This window comes from Strigops habroptila, chromosome 4, assembly GCF_004027225.2.
Source record: "Strigops habroptila isolate Jane chromosome 4, bStrHab1.2.pri, whole genome shotgun sequence".
Lineage (NCBI taxonomy): Eukaryota > Metazoa > Chordata > Aves > Psittaciformes > Psittacidae > Strigops > Strigops habroptila.
In genome coordinates, this window is record NC_046358.1 from 73684256 (window position 1) to 73702816 (window position 18561).

Here is an 18561-nt window from a genome sequence, read left to right on the forward strand (position 1 = left end):
ACCTGATGTGCATTAGGAAAGTATATTTTACTTCCAGACTGATTTCTCCCATGTCAGAGATTCTTTTTTTTTTCTCCAGAATTGCCTGTTCAACCTAGCTAGTAACAACACCAAGACAAAGAGGAAGACACAGGTATTCTACTTTCACTTAGGTATTCTGCTTTCATTGTCAGAAGATAACATCTCCTATCTCCATCATTCCTGACCATTTCATTAAATGCTTCTTCTGAAATCTTGAGGCAGGCCTTTGAAGTGTATGCACAAAAAGAAATTAATGCAACTACTTCTGTAAATATTACCTCTCAGAAAACACTGGATCTCGTCTTCATTGCCTAAGCGAAGGCAGCTCATCCACCTGCCTGTACTCAGCTGCAACTCCAGAAGGTCCAGCATCACCTCTGCCTGCACGGGTGTCCCACATGCCCTAGAGTGTCTCAAATGGCATGAGATCCCTGTTTCCAGGCAGCTTGACCAAGCCCTTAACTGACAGGTGGGTCACCTCTGCACTGCTTTTTGTGTCGTCTTTGTGCTCAGTACAGGACATTTCAGCATGATTTAGCCAATGACAACATGTCTCTAATGTAATTCAGACTGCCAGAAACAGCAGGAGGCAGCAAAGTTTAGAAATCTCATTGAATTTTATCCTGCCACTAGTCACACCTCTTCCAGAACAGGAATAATTTTAATACCATGAAATACTTCTGCAATTGTGAAAAGCACACCTTCAAGAAAACAGAAAGAAAAAAAAAAAGAAAAAAAGAGAAAAAAAAGGGAAAAAGGCAAAAAATCCCTAACTCTTCTGGACACTAATGGAAATGTGCATTCCCAAAACCAGTGATATGCCTGAATTATTCCATTTACGCAGAGGGGAAAAAAAAAAAAAAGGGAAAACCAAACCAACCAACGAAAGAAAACTAAAGAGAAAAATGGTCAACAGAAAATACTTTCTCACAATTTGTGTTCTTAGATGGGCAGGCATCTTCAGCCCTTTAACTGAACTACCTAAATAACCCATTCAAATGCTACAAGAGACAGATTGTTTTAGCATAGCCTAATACTAATGCTGTAGAGCATGTTCAGGAAATTACAAGGTGTGGTTATTTATTTTTAAAATCAGAGCTATACAAATATGCTGATTTCTAATTCTTACTGCCTGCTGTATAAGTGGAATTTTTCTATGTATGATTATATATTATACATATATAAATTATTATTAATAATACAGTATACATAGTATAAATATGCATATTTATATGCAAGAGGAACACAGGTGATTTTAAAGTAGATCTTAACATTTTAAAGTGAAACCTAAACTAATAAGTGAAATTCTGAACACCACATAAATCAGTAGTAGAATTCACACTGATCTCAGGGCATAACTGCTCTAAGATTATTTGCCTTTCACTGTGATTAACATAGTCTACACACAATCCTTGAAGAAGTAATCCAGTATTTCAGAAGTGCTCTGTGTCTCTGTGTCAGCAGTGTAAACTGAAGTCAATATGATCCAGGACTGCTAAATTAAGGCTATTGTTGAAGTTTCCTCATTTATATTTGAAAATTTTGTTTACTACATTTTGGACATATTTTTCACTCTCTTTAGGGCAAAGAGTACAGCATTTTGAAGTCGGCTTTGTGTAAAGAATCAAGATTTTATCCCATAAAATACATAATATATATTAATTTTGTTGAGGGATTTATTCTTTATGTATAACATGTCATCTTTAAAACAATGTCTTGTCAAAACATACTTTATATTTATTTCTGATTTCATAATTGTTATTATGGTTTATTAGTAACCAGCATTTTATCCACAATAAAATCTCCTAATATTCAGAGGTATAATTATAAATTTCTTTAGCAATTATGAATAACAACAATTCTTTACCTTTAAATTATTTTAAGGTTTGAATGACTACATATTACTCGACGACATCATTTTCTCATCTTCTAATTAAATTATCATATATATGAAAAACTTGCCAGGATTATTAAGAATTCATCAAAGAAACACGAAATGAAGTTTCGAGTCTGGTACACATCTGGTTCAAAGACAGACCTTTTTTCTGCATTTATATGAAACATCCTATAGTACCTTCACAAAAAAAGTTATGCTCTAGGTTACATGGGTAAACTTTGTCTCCCACTAGCGCTGTACAGTATTCTTACAAACTTCCTAGAGTATTAGAAACCTGACAAGCCCAAAAGTATGTGGAAAAAACCAATGTATCTATTTAAACAACTAATCAAATGCTTTACACTCCTTTCAGGTGGGAAGCACTACAGTAAAAGCATACAAGAGTGAAATTGCCTCTTTCTGAATCTACGTAGTTATTTTAAGTTTGTTTTAATACTTCCTCTCCTTGCCTAAAACACACTGCAAATTACATGGCTAATCCATGCAGACTATATCCAATTAATTCTGTATTTTATTCATAACATTTCATTCCACCTTCTCTCTGACTCTTTCACAATGCTCTTAATTCCTTCTTGCTTTTAAAACACTCAGGTTGATAATACTTCTAGCACTTTCTAATCTGCCTCTTTGTGGTCTATCAAGTCAATGATCTGAACACTAAAAAGTGTATAATTAGACACTGACATGTCCAAAGGAACTGTTATGGTCTATCATGTCACACGCATTGACCCAATAGACTGTAACAGTTTTGGTCTGCTGGATTAGGAATCAATGTTTTAGTAACTCCCTAACTCCATATTTATCCAGTCTGCTGAATATAACACACTTAAAAATTTTGAAGTCACCCTTTCTTTCAATATCCTCTAAGAGTGAAGAAGCCCGTACAAGCTATTAATGAGATAATTCCTAATTAAAAAATGTTAACCAATCCTTTTTTGTCCTCTTTCTAGAGGAAAAGCATGACTGAAAAATGCATCAAAAGAATATAATCACAGCTATTTACTATGAACTTTTATTTTAACGAAACTCCCAAGTTAAAGCTTACCTAGGCTAGATGTATTAAACAAAAAGAAAGCAAGGATACTGAAGTCAATGAAAATGTCAGAATGGGTGCACTGATTTTTTTAATGATAAGCATTTTGCAGCTCCTACTATGTATAAGAAGAAGGTGGCAGCAAAAGTAATCAGCATCTTTTAACTTGGAGCACTTTAGGAAGCCAGGTATGGAAATCTAGGCTTCAGTATTCCTCTATCTTCTCTCTCTCTTCCCCCTCCCCCCCCCTCCTCCCCCCTTATTTCCAGCATGGATGTCAAACCAGATTTTACAGTAATAGCCAAGCCTTTCCTTGTCTGTGGGGATTCTTATAATATTCCTTGATGCTACAGTGAAGAATGGAAATTACAGTAAAGAGAAGTAGAAGAGGGGTATGAAGAATACAAGCTCTGACGTGATAAAAGTTCCATAACCAGTGTTTACCATCACTCTGGTCCAGGAACCCTATGCTTTTTCAGTACTGTATTACCTTAGTTTTGGATTAATAGAGTAATTTTAATAGTTACATGAATATTAGTGATATTCATACAGGTGAATGAAGCCTTAAAAGTATCAGAAAACATTAATTCTACCAAATATTAGAGGAACGTATTAAAATATCAAAGTATATAAAAGGATATAAATGGACTTGGTAGGAGACTATATTTTTATGAAATGTAATTGTTTGCCATGTTTTCCTACATTAATATGATTCATTGTGTCTCCCAAAAAAGCATTCTACCTACAGTACTTTAGAATGAACCCTGTTTCAATCATTAGAAAGTGCTCAATGCAATACATTTTTATTTCAGGAAGTTCATATCAAATTGCTCTACATAAAACTCACTGTTCATAGAATTTTAAACTTCTTGATTTTTTTTTTTGTACTACATTCTCTTTATACTTAATCACCCACTTTTAAATTCCTTCACTAAAAGGTACTGTTATGGCTATAACATGAGTCATATACTCCAGTCATTCCCAAAACTGTGATCTGAGAGATGAATATTGATTATGAAATATTAACATGATGCCAGTGATCCTCTAGTTTCCCACAGATCAGACACAGACATAAAGACATACAAGTCTAATAGGCAGATGCCCGAGTCCATTACCTCTCTGCAACAGCAAAGCAAATTATTTCCTTTTTATTTGCGGTACCAGGGTTATAAGCAAGCTTTAGCTACCATACAGGGTATCCATAAAAAACCAAACATCCTCACATTAAACCGAAGTGCTTGAAGAAGAAAAGTGTTAAATATATACTATTTTATTGCTGTTATAAAAGCTAAACACAATCTTTGCACCTGGTCAAGATGCTAACTGATCCTTTTCATTCTCAAAATTTGAGTAGCCTAGAATAGGGGCTGTACGATTCTTGCTTATATATCATCTTGGCCCCCAAACTTGTTCATTTCTCAAGATTCAACTTGTATAGCAAAATTCAAAAGGTTTGAAGGTTTGAAGGAGTAGAAGACTAAAGTTATCACTATATTCTATTCTTTTTCCTTTCCAACCTGATTACTTTGGAAATTAAAACTGTACAGAAGGTCTTTTTCTTAAATCTTAGAAAGTATGATCGTGAAGTACTACATTTAAAAATATTTACCCTTCCATAGAATTATTTAATGGAAAATTAAATTCTCACTGAAGATACTATTCTATTTTATATGCTCTTGAAACCTGAATTTTTAGTATAGTCACTAGTAAGATCCTCGATAAAAGAAAATATTTGGAATAAAACTATAGTGGTTTTCATTGTTTATTGGTAAAATAGATCTTAAAGTCTACAATACACAAAAAAATCACCTCTATCTACAGAAGTTCATATTTTATGTTTTGTGTATTTTTATTCTTCATTCTATTTTTTCATTCTTTAATAAGTATGTTTCCAATTAAATGAAATCTGTAAATATTCTATTTTTGGATACTCTGACCCCAAATATCAAGTATTATTCTGAATTACTTGCCCCAAAAGAAGTGGAAAACACATTAGATTATATCTCTGTAGACACCAGTACTTTGATAAAAGTGAATACCCTACATAGGCATGTTAAAAAAGTAAACTATTAGAATACTGGGATTTTATCAGGAGAAAGATTTTATCAGGATTTTATCAGATCTGGAAGATAAACAACTTCCATGTGACAAAAAACTCCTGTCTCTAATTTAATATAAAATCCTGTATATGACCACAGAACATGTAACACAAACTGATACTGAAAAAAACCCAAAACAAACTACAAAGTGTTATGTGCAAAATATTTTGGAATATGTCTTATTTGTTTTCAAAAAAGATCAGTGAAAAAAAAAGAGGTCAGCTTCCAGTGATGAGGGATCTAATCCAGACAACAAAGAATTCAATGGGAGTCTTCCCATTGTTTTAGTGAGACATAATCTGACTCTTTATTAGGAAAAAGGAATTACACTCAGAGCAAAATACCTCTGCACATACATGTGTGAGGGGGTGAGTGTTTGTAGGTGGGTGATGGATGGGAAATGTGTGTATATATATATGAATACACAATTATACATATATAAACACACATAACTCATTATTCAGTATAACAGGGTTACAAGCAGTACAAATGAAATGACTGCCTTTCAGACAAGGCTAGTTTACTGTTATTGGGGTTTGGTTTTATTATACTACCATATACACTTTCATAAATACTGCTGACAAAGTTAATACGCAAGAAAGGAGCATTTTTCTTACTCTGATCGAAGATGCAATAGTCAAATCATAAAACACAAAACCAATAGCCAATCAATGTGAATAAGTCTGCCCATAGGCTTAATTCAAGCAAGCCATTCACTGAGCTATGTGATGGATCTGTCAAATCCAATACAGCATTACAAACATACTAGCAACATCAAGTGAACATGCAATGACAAAATGACAATATGCCCCACTGCCATGCTTTGACTTGTTCTACCTCATGAATATAAAACTTGATGAGTTGGCTAGGTTCTCTAACTTCAGACTTGGACAGAAATCTAACAACTGTATTTTATTCTTATTTTTAAAAATATTCCATAAAAGCTGCACAAACATTTTATTGATATCTGATTTATTTTTTCCAAACACTCTCTGTTTAAGGAGTGTGGCAGGTAAAGCTCCAGAATGGTGAAGTACATACATAAACTAGTAGGCCCTCTTTTATCAGTTTTACTAATTGGAAAATTTATCGGAAATACTTTAAATATTGGGAAGTTAAACATGATTGTTCGATCCCCTTCTGCAAAGAACTTTGAATCTTTAAATGCAATTCAGTATGATGATAGATCACAAGGTATAAAAATTCACTTCTAAATTTGTCTGAAGTTGTATTCAGTGATTATATTGCTTCATAAATAAAACAAAATGTATCTGTTTATTTGCTTTGCTGTTTTTGTTTTACAATCCTAAGAAATGACTGGAGAAATCTGTAAGGTCTACCTTCATTGTGAAATTGTTTTTAGCAGTACACGATTTGTCTTAATAAATATGTAGGGATTTGCATTGATTTGTTTCATGAGATTTCCTTGCCACCTGATTCTCCCCTATGTATTTGTTCTTTGCCTATTTCCAGCTATATTTCCAGCTGTGACAAACAAGGATACCATTGCATTTCTTCACAATAGAGCTCTCTTCCAATGATCATAATCCATTGACTTGGTGTATTGATTCTGGAATCCCAAATCTTTCTGTTAACCTTTATTTTTAATTTACCAAAACATGCCTCCAATCTAAAGATTTCCTCTTTCCATTTCCTGGCTTCAGAAGCATGTCAAATATGGAACATTTGCATTCATTATCTATATGAGCTGTGATAAAAAAATAAAGCTTTTTGATTTTTTAAATTAATATGAAGTAGTATTTCCATGATATGTCACTGCTTCAATGGTACATACTCACTGGTCCTCAGTTCATTTTTCTGGGCATTGTTTACACGTAAACAGCAAATATATTTTGTGTGTAATTAAATTAAAAGGGTCTCAAATCAACACTAAATAAGAGTAGTGTATAAGGAGATATGGAATGTTCAATATTGCCAGAGGACAGCAGATGATTCTTACATTGAGAAGAAAAGAAACAAGCAGTGTTACTGAACTATATTTCAGTACTTTCAATATTAGTAATTGACAAAAGTTGCTGAATTAAATTCATTAAAAAATGAAAAGCTAATCAAATTAAGCAAACTCGCTGTGAGTAATCAGAGGTATCCAAGTTTGCACATAGTTTCCCATATGCAAAGAAATGTTTGAGCAGATTGCTATTTGTTTTGTTCTCTATGCTAGTTTTAGAACATTCCCATAAAGAAATTCAGTTACAGTATTTGTAATTAAGACAAGAAACCATATTCATTTGGGGGAAGTAGATCAAAGATGAAGGTTAACCACATTTAAAAAGAGAAGCTAAATTAAAAAAAAAAAAAAAAAAATCCAAAAGATATAAAATTCATTTAAGATATTTAAAATTATGCAAGCAAAGACATGTTATTACAATTCTACTTATACCCAAAGTGTATCTGAAAATTAGACATTTTTTCAAAAAGTAATTAAGAGTTGTAAACCTGCATTACTACTGATGCCATCTCAAGCTTCCTTTACAGGATTCAAGAGCACTATCTTCTTAAACAAACCCTTTACCTTTTTTCTCAGCATAACTATTGGTGGTGTTGACTCTCTACCCATAGCAGAACGTGTGACCAACTGATGTTTTAGCTTACAGCGTTTGATTTGTTTTATGAGAAAGTACATTAATTCATAATTAAAGCATTTAAGAGTTACCTTGATATTGTTCAGTTTCTCTATGTAATGTACAGGTTTTCAGAAATTAATTTATTCATAGGAATAAACATTCTACAAAATGATTCAGGGACACCTGAATGCTATCTGGCAAAAAATTACTAACCACAGGAGGTAATTTATAATTTTGTCCTTTAAGTTTAGTAACCTGTTAGAAGCAGGAACTACTTTGCATTAAAAGCTCACAGAAAAATAATAGAGCTGCAACATGCTAACACACCTTTGTGGAAATGAAATGAAACTACTGAGTAGCACTTCACCTGTGTAGGTTACCCTACGTAGAAATAGTACATTGTGAACACAGTGCATACAGCACGTATCTAGTTGATATTACTGATCCAAAATTAATAGAAAGTAACTTGCTTACCTGTCTGACACAGCATGCCTCAGCCATACATGCAAATTATTTTATTCACATAACTTTAAAAAATACATCTTCATTACCCAGAATAAGCATTTGAAAGGCAAATATGCATGCATAGCATTGTAACATTCATACCATGGTACTTCGTTCTAAAAATACAGAATCCATGAACAGCACTTCAATCTAAGAAACAGTTCACTGAAATGTCTTAATCTGTTGATTTCTTTAAGAAACAGAAACATTTAAAACAATGTCTAATTTAGCATCTAAAGAAATTTTTCAAGACACATTCAGGACTTAAGAAATTATCTCCATGATTTCAGGGGAAATTTTCTCATATGAGGAATTGAGAAGTGTGACCTTACTTCTTGCTGCTAATGGGAAGCAAAATATATGCAACTATCTATCCTTCACAATATACATCCTCCCTTTACAATTGTACCCTATTCAAGTACTTGAAAAGTATTAAGAATAGCACAGATTTTGTTAGGGTACACTTCCTGCAGAAAACATAGGATATTCTTTTAATTACAAAATCATGTCCACATACTCCAAAGACTTAATTTCATGCAATTTGACAAAATCCTATTCCTACTGAAGTCAGTAGCAATTTAGACATCATTGACTTCGAAGGGGGTCTCAATTTTTGTCTTGCAAGAAGACAAGTTAATTTATCTGGCATAATTTTTAGTTTTTAGAAGTTAAATCTTTACATATTTCTCTTATGCATATTTTAATAATTTTTTATTATTAATTCCACCAAATGTGGTTTACATTTTGAGGATAAAAATACAGAGCAAATGAAGAATAACTGAGTTTTTATCAGTATTTAAAAAATCAAATCCCTGGAAAGGAAGCAAATGGGAAAAAATCTTGTTTTGCCGTGGAGAGCTCAAACTTAGACACAGTTTATTCTCAATTTCCACTGACTAAAACAATGTCAATGAGAATTGAGGACACTCAATAGGTTCAGGCTCTAAATCAACTGAAATAATACTCCTAAGACAAATAATGATCTTTAGTAGCAGACCATCATGAAGCTGTACATATATTTATCTACACTGCACAAGGGTCACAGATATTAACTAGATGATCTACAGCTTGGGAATGTGCACTTTTCATGCCTAATTCTCAAGGCCTAAAATCTCTCAATTTATGGCTATTCATGGATTATAATAAAACAGCCTGCTTTAGATACCACAATTATCTGCAGAGCAACAAGACAGTTATGAGACTTCAACAAGGCAAATTCATAGAATCATTTTTAACTTCCACTGGTCAAATATTTATTAGCAGTAAATGAGGACTTACCTGTCACTGTAGGCAGCTGCAGTGGCAGTGGCAGGCTGGGCATACCGGTAGGCAGCATAACCACCCTGAAACACAAACTCAGGCTCTAACTGGATTGCTACAGCACCTTACATAACAGTCCACAAAATTCAGCAACAACTGAAAGAGTACTGTCATACTGTAAGCTCAGGTAAGAGGTTAAATACATAGGAAATATTTCAGTGAATCAAGCAAAATTTATCACCACAAATTTGTATTTTTTAAGACTTGTCCCAGAGATCATGAGAAAGCAATGAATTGTATGCATCAACATGAGGTTTTTTACAAGACAATACTGTATTCTTCCACAAGTTTGCAAGGAACAATTGAATGACGTGTATTGTATATTAATAAAGCAGTGCTGAATTTAAAAAGAAATCCTCAGCCAATAATCAATTATTATTTGTACAAAATATGATTTATCATGCCTGGTTGATTAAACCTATGAAACTCTGCACTCAATTAACACTTCATGTTTCATAGGTTTCCAATTTGTACATAAAATTATAATGAAGCAGCAAAATTCTCTTCTTCCATGAATTAACATTCAGCTGTATGTAACAGTAATTCCAGCTGTTCAATTAAGCAAACAGGACAAACAAACACACATTTGAAAGGAATTGTGTGCAGTGATGCATTGATTATCAAACTGTGAAAACAGCAGAGCTTCCTGTTCAATGGACTACGGTGTTATATCAACCATTTCAAAATGATCTCAGCATGCCAATTAACAAACACAGGCCAATCTCCACAGATAACACAAACACGATTTATGTCCCAATTAGAATTCACCACCCCACCATCCTCTGCGACAGGGGACTTCTGTATTTCCTCTCCCACCTTCCCCCACCTTAACAAAGAGCTGAATAAGAAAGGATCAGATCACTCAGCTTTGAATAAAATTCACTCTTTTACTAAAGTGTTCACTTTAATGGATTGATCCCCCCCCCCCCCCTTCTCTTTCCCTCTCTTTTTGGAAGGCTGCATTCACACATGGTATTTTGCTGAAGTGTGAAGAATAGGCCACAATGTGTCAACCTCTACTGTAACAGTAGTACATTTTTACTGCAGGAACTTTTGTGGGGTTTCTATTTTGATTTTACAAATCAGAATTCACACCTTCAGAAAAGTGATTTCAACTGCTTTTACAAGCTATTTCCCGTTCTACAACTTTGCTCGGCGGAATTGCTTTCATCCCTAACACGTTTAAACCTTTGTTGGTTTGAAGATTGGAAGCAGGTCGGTTTTGGAAATCGATCATTCAGGTGATAGCATCACATCACCCTAAGAGTAAACATATGTTTTACATGTACTGACAGCTCATTGGAAACCACAGGCTCTGAATTTTCAACTTACTTGAGGAACATTCTTCCTGAGTTTTTTAAGTGCTAACGCAGAGGATAGCACATTTACCTCCCCACTCTTGGTCAGCTCCCTGCCAGCAGCAATTGTGTCACACAACCACTGGAATAAGGCAGGTGCTTTCACAATGCCATATAATACTATATATGCCTTCTCTTTTGCAGCAGGCTGCTCTTTTGCAGCAGCCTCTTTTGCAGCAGGCTGCTTCTCTGTGCAAGCACGGAAGCACTGAGATGAAATACTTTCTCATTTTAGATCAGTTGATTTTTATAAACCAATAGAAGGCTATTACTGTCAAAAATGTATAATAGGCACATATTGCTTGCAGGTATGTGCATACAGGCAATCAGATGTCAAATAATGTCACCAAGTGCAAACTGAGCCACCAAATGGTAAGCTTGAAAGATGATAATGTAAGCTGCACATTTAGTCTGGCTTCTGCTACAAGGAGAAAGGAAAGAGATTATACAAATTTATCCACTCTCCCCTCCTGGTTTTTGAGTGCTAAATATAGCACCCGATCATTTCGTTTCCTTTTTCCTTTCCCTTTCCCTTTTTCCCTGAGTGATGGTATGAGGGAGTACAAATGGTGGAAGTATAGAGAAGATATGAAACTTGTTTTCATGATCCAGTCCTGAAAATGTGCGGCAGAGTGCAAGTCATCCTGGAGTATGACATGATTCTGTTCGCCACATGTATGACTCCTTCGCTTGTCCTGTAGTCCATTTCTAAACCACCTGATTGAAACGTGAGAGCCACTTCATTTCAATCCAGTCACACGCATAATGACACTGCAGTACAGAAGTGGGAATGGCCCTCCATGAGAAGTTTTGGTGTTATTAATCAGATAAAAATGAGACCCACTGTTCACATATTGGCTGTTCTTAAATGTGCAGATGGAAGGCTCTATGAGGATTGTTTTCCCTGCCTTTATTTAACTAAATACATAGTTAAACTATCTATTTAACTAAATTGGTATTCCCTAACTATGAGAGTTAGATTCCTTTTATGTTTACATTATGGTTTGCTTTCATCAAAGAAGTGCTGCTGAACAATGAAGCTCAATTCAACAATTAGTATGAATGGCATGTGAGAGTCCTGGAAAGACTGAGGCTAAAGCAATAAAAAGAGATCAAAGTTACTGAATTTGGCTGAATTCTTTGGAGAACTAAAATCCAGGATTCATTTGGTTATCAGGAAAATTATAAATCCCTACCAGCCCATGTCATGATTTCACATTTTAAACATATAATTACATATAAAATACATAAAACATATAATTCCACATAAAAACATTCTTAAGCAAATTATTTTTATGAGGTTTGTGTTCTGCAGTACTAAGTTTTGTTATTGCCTTGCTTCAGTTACTTCAGATGATTTATCGCTGCAGCAACAAAATGTTTTAAATTTGGGATCAGGATGGGAAACTGATTCAAAGCCCTGAACTCTAAATTTCTGTGATGAGTTCTACTTTATTTTCTAATTTTGAACTTGGCTGTTATCTTTTAGATGAAAAATACACAAGTGATATTCACTACATACACACCTCTTGAGTACTACGATAAATATTTATATTCATGCCTTAGACTGTACTACAAAATAAAATATTTAGAACAAAAATAATAATTACATGCTAATAATAATTTTCAGTTCGTATGTTTTATAAATGTTTTAGGAATGCGTTTCCCCCCTCACTCCATACATCCAAACTGAAGTATCTGACTGTTATGCTTCAAATTGCTATTTTGAAGATTCAGCTGAAATAATAAATTCAGCTAAAATAATGAAAAAAAGTCTACTGCTTTATCTGTGCTCCCATATTTGCTACTTCCAAAACAACAATAACACAATGTTAGCAGTTTAAGTTGTCTTAAAAAATTAAGCATAGAGTCAGTACACTCACAGTCCAAATACAGAGATTTATTTCACTAGCATAAAATATTGAACAAGACACTCAAAACAGTAACTGTGTATTTCACGGGATATGAAGAATATCTGTGATTTTGTGATAGAGTCTGAAAAATAAAATGCAACTGGCTATTCTTATCATTTATACACACAGAATGCACTTTCTCACATAATTATTTGAGTATTAGTATGACTTTACAAGAGTCTAAATTCAGCATAATGACTTTTTTCCATCAGTCTGCATGTCATACCTGTGGTAATTTATTGCCATACACAGGCTCTTGTGATACTGCTCTATAAACAGAAATGAAATTATTTGAATGCGTAAGGAAAGAAGGATGGAAAGAAAAATATAAGGAAGGAATTCAGAAAAATTCTCCAGAGCCACTCATTACAATTTTTCTTTCAATGTTTCATACCTCTCTGTGGCTCAGTCAAATTGAAAAAGAGCAAAGGGATCCATCGAAGATCAGTAGCCAATTGTTACAGAGAATCTTCATAATTTTTAGAAAGAAATGGTAGAAATTTTAAGGTATGATAAAATGGAAATGAACAGAAAATCAAATGCATCTGAATTTTTAAATAAAGTCTGTATATCTGTAAATCTGAGTAAGAATAACTCCTACAAAAATGAGTTATACAAACACACATCTGTAGATTACAAAACTATGTATATACATGTGTGCACCTCCTCCTCCAATACCTAAATTTAATTTTATCTTGATCTCAGATGTACTGTCAGTTTTTACCACAGATACAGGTAAACTAAGTGACTCTAAATGATGGATATTTTTTCATTAGTTTTTCCTATTACTAACATATTTCATAGAATCGTAGAATGGCGAGGGTCGGAAAAGACTTTCAGATCATCTAGTTCCAACCCCTGAGACCTTTCACTAGACCAGGTTGCTCAAGGCCCTGTAAAACCTGGCCTTGAACACTGCCAGGTATGAAGCCCTGACCACTTCTTTGGGCAACCTGTTCCAGTGCCTCACCTCTCTCACAGTAAAGAACTTCTTCCTAATATCTAACCTAAATCTCCCCTGTTTAAGCTTGACCCCATTACTCCTTGTCCTATCACCACAGTCCCTGATGAAGAGTCCCTCTCTGGCACCCTCGCAGGCCCCCTTCAGATACTGGAAGGCTGCTATGAGGTCTACACAGCCTTCTCTTCTCCAGGCTGAACAGCCCCAACTTTTGATGGGAATGCTCGGAATTATTTTTTCTCAAATTTTACTTCCTACACTTCCTTTTAATCAAGGATCTCCAAGTATTGTGTGAACACAAATTTATCAAAACCTTCTCTAGTACTGAGAATGATACCTGCCTTATTAGCTACAAATAGAGGAATGGGTCTAAAAAAGGCATGAATTATACCTAACCCTTCAGAATATAGAAAACAGAAGTAGTCATTTCATTTTCCTCCACTCACATGCTATTGAGGTTTAAACAGTATTTGTCCTGCTCACGGAGCAAAACTTTGAGTGGGAGAATTAAAAATAAAATATCCATCACCTTTTTGTGCTGGCTCAAGCCAACCTAAATGAAATGTTCATGTCATTTCTATGTTGTGTTCCCAGAGGTAGCTCTTGCCTCACAGAAGCTCTTGGCAGTATATCCAAACTGACACCATCCATATTAATTCCAACCAACTACAATCACCAGGACTGATCTAGCATTTTCATGGAATGTACTGTTTATGTCACAAATGGAGATCAGAGAGGTGAAAAGACATTCATTACTAGACCCCAGAACTTTTAAAAAGGCATCACATAATGTTCCAGCACACGGACCACTAGGAGGAACAACCCACCGCTACTTGGGAACTCTTTTTCCTTTGGAAAAGTCATTTCTCCATTGTTCTGTTTCTGTGACTCACAGGAAATGGCACATTCTTTCATTTACAAAACACAAAACACTTTGGTACTTAAACGAAGGACTTCAGCGTCAACTGCATATCCTTGCTCTTCACATTAGAACTGCACCTTCAGGAATTCTGATTGCATCAATGGTCTTCTACCTAATATCAAGGGAATGTTGCTTAGATAATTGTATCTGCTTTTTCCTCGGGAAATGTGTAAGCGCTTCACCCTCAATACCACCCTACCTTTGAGCTAAAGGCAATGGCAGTAGCTACTGATAACCTCGTTCCATACCCCGATCACAAAAGTATGCCTTCTTCTTGATTGGCATCTTAGAAAAAAAATCTAAAACCTATGTACTTTTATATTGTTGTTGCAGTATCACAGGTCCAGCATCCTGAGAACAGGTTAGAAAATCTTGCTGTGAACAGTTAAGAGTGACTAATATACATGGTTAAACTGTATAACCAAGGGACTTCTGAAGCTGGTGATGACAAGAGTTTGGAAGTTTCTCATATTTCTTTGCCTTTCCACATTTAAGTTTTGAACTGAAGACTGACATGTTCTGAACACATTCTTTATGACAATGGTAAAAAACCCAGCAAACCAGGTTTAAGACAAAACAGAGCAATAGTGTTGAGCTATTATTCTAACTGCATATTTCTGCGTCTGTTACTATTTTTGCTCCATTTTGTGGAGTGTATTTTCTTATTTTCACAGGTGTCAATCTTCATCTAGGAATTCCTATATTTGCCGACAGGCAAACTTCATTCTGTTTTAATGACTTTTTCTCTTAGTGAATCAATACTTAATTTTAAAAGGTCTTCCTTAGTTCCTAATAATCTCCTTTATTTTTCCCACTCAAAGGCACATTTAAAAAGGAATTCAATATCTCTGCTATTTCAGAAGCATTATTACCTTCCATAGAGAACTATATGAAATATAGAATATATTATATTATATCTAGAATCATGGCTGTTGATTTTTCATTTTAGACTGTACTTTCCACCTATCCTTATAGTTCTATTCTCTTATATTCCTCTCGTTAGTATTAAGCAACTCTGGCTATTTGCTGTTCTTGGTTCACCCTGCACTTTTGACCCAACCAGTATCATTCTTGGTCTTCCCACCTTCCTTTCCAGAAAATCAACCATCAAAATCTATACTGATAGTTATGAAAAGATTAGCATGGTCCATATTACTGTTGGTACTCAATGTAATCATATCAGAATGAAACACACTTTGATATACTTGTTAATGCATATTTTTGGTCTGGCTTCCCAGTACTATGTTCCTTCTGTTTTGCTTTCTGTGGTATTTTTGAGGTTCCTTTCCCTACAATCTACTATTAAAACCTGTATTGTTTATTATTTTTTCTCCTTCTTTTCACATAGCATAGTTCTTTCACAAAGCTTCAGCAATGCACTTAAAATGAAAAGTCGAGTATAACTACGTCATAATAAATTGGCATTTAAGAAGTGACTAGTCCACTGCAAACTAATACGCTAAGAACTAATACACTGTGAACTGCAAGGTTTCTTCTTCTGAAGAAAGAACAGATGTGAAGAAAAAATAATCATAAAATAAGAAGCTTTGTACATTATAAAAAAAACAAAAAACCCAAAACCCAACAAATTTCCAGAACAGTGTTTTAATTCTGTCAACTGCTGTAAAGGTAAACATCCTGCTGCATTAAGAAAACTAAGAAATGCAATCAGAAATACAAGGCTGCAACTGAGTGAAAACCAGTGCACCAGTATAGTTTTTCTATTTCACCAGTATAGTTACTCTATTTCCTAATGCACATGACTATTCCAGACCACAAAGCTGAGGCTATACTAGAAACTTGTAATTTCTTCAGTATCTTTTTCATTGAAATCACTTTCCATTTGGAAACAGAATGTTAAAGCCTGTGAGAGGGTGTGAGGCCACCTAAAAATAGTACTGTTGATCACCAAAAGAGATATTCCTGGTTTTCAGCAGCAGTGGGTTCCAAAAGTACAAACTGTTACATTAACAGTTGGTTCCCACCTGTACTATCACATTCAGCAATCCTGAGAAAGATGTCTTGTTGCCTGTCAGATTTTGGGGTTGGTAAACTGAGCAAAATGGATGTCACATTCTTTTGACAGTTTGAAGAACTATGGAAATTGGAAACCTGAAGAAATTCCACACTGTACTATGTATCCTATATAGCTCAAAAATTCAGCAGGATTGTGTTGACCAGATCAGAGCACCACACTACATTTGAGTAAGCCTTTGGCAAATGGTTGATTCTCATGTGTTGTAAACAATACGTTACTAATTACATGACTAAGTACATAACGAGAGAATTTTAACCCATGCTAATTTATTTTATATATATGTTTTAATCTACACAAATGAATTTTCAGATAAGTATCAGCCTCTTTCTACCTCCTTAAAAAAAAAATAAAACCTACTTCATCCATAAATTCTTTTTTTTCTTCTTCATATAAAACTTATTAAAAAATCTGTTGTCTTAGAAATCGTTCTAAAAGATTGCTGATAATGAAGACAATGAATGTTTTCTACACTACCTACTGAATTTTTAATATTCATACCAATTTCAACTCATCCATCTCTTTGTATCTCAACAGAGACAGTACAACAGAAGTACAAATAGGTAGAGAAAGCTGTCTGGTGAAATAAAGATGACACCTGTAACCTAGGACCAGATTGCTTTATCAAAATAATAACAAATGTGAAACATTACTGAGTATGACTAAAATATTTTCCATCTACATATATGGTATAAGAAATAGTTATTTTAGAAGTGTGAAATTCAGCCTCAACTCTTGCGTACTCAGACATAAGTAGCCTCTTTGTATACATCCAAAGTAAAAAATTCAGTACTGGTAAGAAGCTTAAATATTATTTAAAAGGAAATTGGTGACCAATGAAGTGAACTAGACAATGATGGACCTAGGGCTATAAACACTTACTAACAAATATAGCCACTTCTTATATCATAAGCAGTCTCTACCTCTTTAAATTGAAATAAGTGGATTTTAAAAGAGCAGATATAAAATAGCTGTATCTTAAGCTTACTATGTAATTCAGCTCTTCTATCACCATGGCACTTACGTATACCCAGGGTTGCTGGATTTGGGAAATCTATCTCTCTCCATAAAGTATTTTCATACTTCAAGTATTAATAATACTCTGCTTGCCTTGATTTTTTAAAAATGAGCTTCTGGGGGTTTACAGAAGAATGTTTCTGCTTTGTTTTTGTTTTTTTCTTCGAACTTCAATTTTGAAGGGAGACACCCCTCCACACATGCACACACATTTTTCACATCTTTTTGCATTCATTCAGCATTTGATTGAAGAGTTAATTCAGCTCCACTGAACAATGATAGATGTAATGAACAGAAAGGTCTTCCAATGTGAGAGATATTCTTCTCAATTCTTTCTGACAGGCAAAGGATGGTAAATAGACAATACAGAGTCAAGCGAGGCAGCAAACTTGTAAAAAGAATGACTCTGGTAATGTACAAGGACAGCATGCACATCAATGAATACTTACATAAATGTCTGCACCATAAAATCCATCCTGGTATACAACACTGCAAGGATGCACACACAAAGAAAAACATCCATATTAGTGCATTTCCACATGCAAATGCCACCAACCCCTGCACAGCTGAGGTTAGTCTTGTCACAAGAACAGAGGGAGGGGGGAAGGAAGTCACTCTTCACATTGGTTAAGGAGGTTGGTAGTAATTATCAGAAGTGAAACCGTACCAAATACAACATCTTATGAAGTATGCCAAATGCTTAGTCATAGAGAAGCAAAGCATGGCAGGATTGGAAAATACCTTTGATAAGGTTTTCATATTTTTTTATTTCTTTTTTTATAGGAAACCACATATTGGCAGGACTTCTATAAAAATTTTCAGTGGGCCAACCCTACAAACAGTTTTAATAGATTAACAAAATGCTCTCTCTTGAACTATTACTTTCTTGTCCTGCA

The 18561-nt window shown here is 34.4% G+C and overlaps 1 protein-coding gene across 41 annotated transcripts in view; it reads right to left on the reverse strand.

Moving 5' to 3' along the window:
• RBFOX1 (RNA binding fox-1 homolog 1) overlaps positions 1 to 18561 on the reverse strand; it is a 1252174-nt gene that overhangs the window by 23117 nt on the left and 1210496 nt on the right. For 39 of the 41 annotated variants that reach the window (XM_030482275.1, XM_030482292.1, XM_030482283.1 and 36 more), the window contains 2 exons: positions 18115 to 18154; positions 9418 to 9482 (listed from right to left, as the gene is read on the reverse strand). In XM_030482275.1, coding sequence (XP_030338135.1) covers positions 9418 to 9482; positions 18115 to 18154 — 105 coding nt within the window. The remainder of the gene's footprint in view (positions 1 to 9417; positions 9483 to 18114; positions 18155 to 18561) is intronic. The other 2 variants (XM_030482277.1, XM_030482282.1) reach the window with 1 other exon arrangement.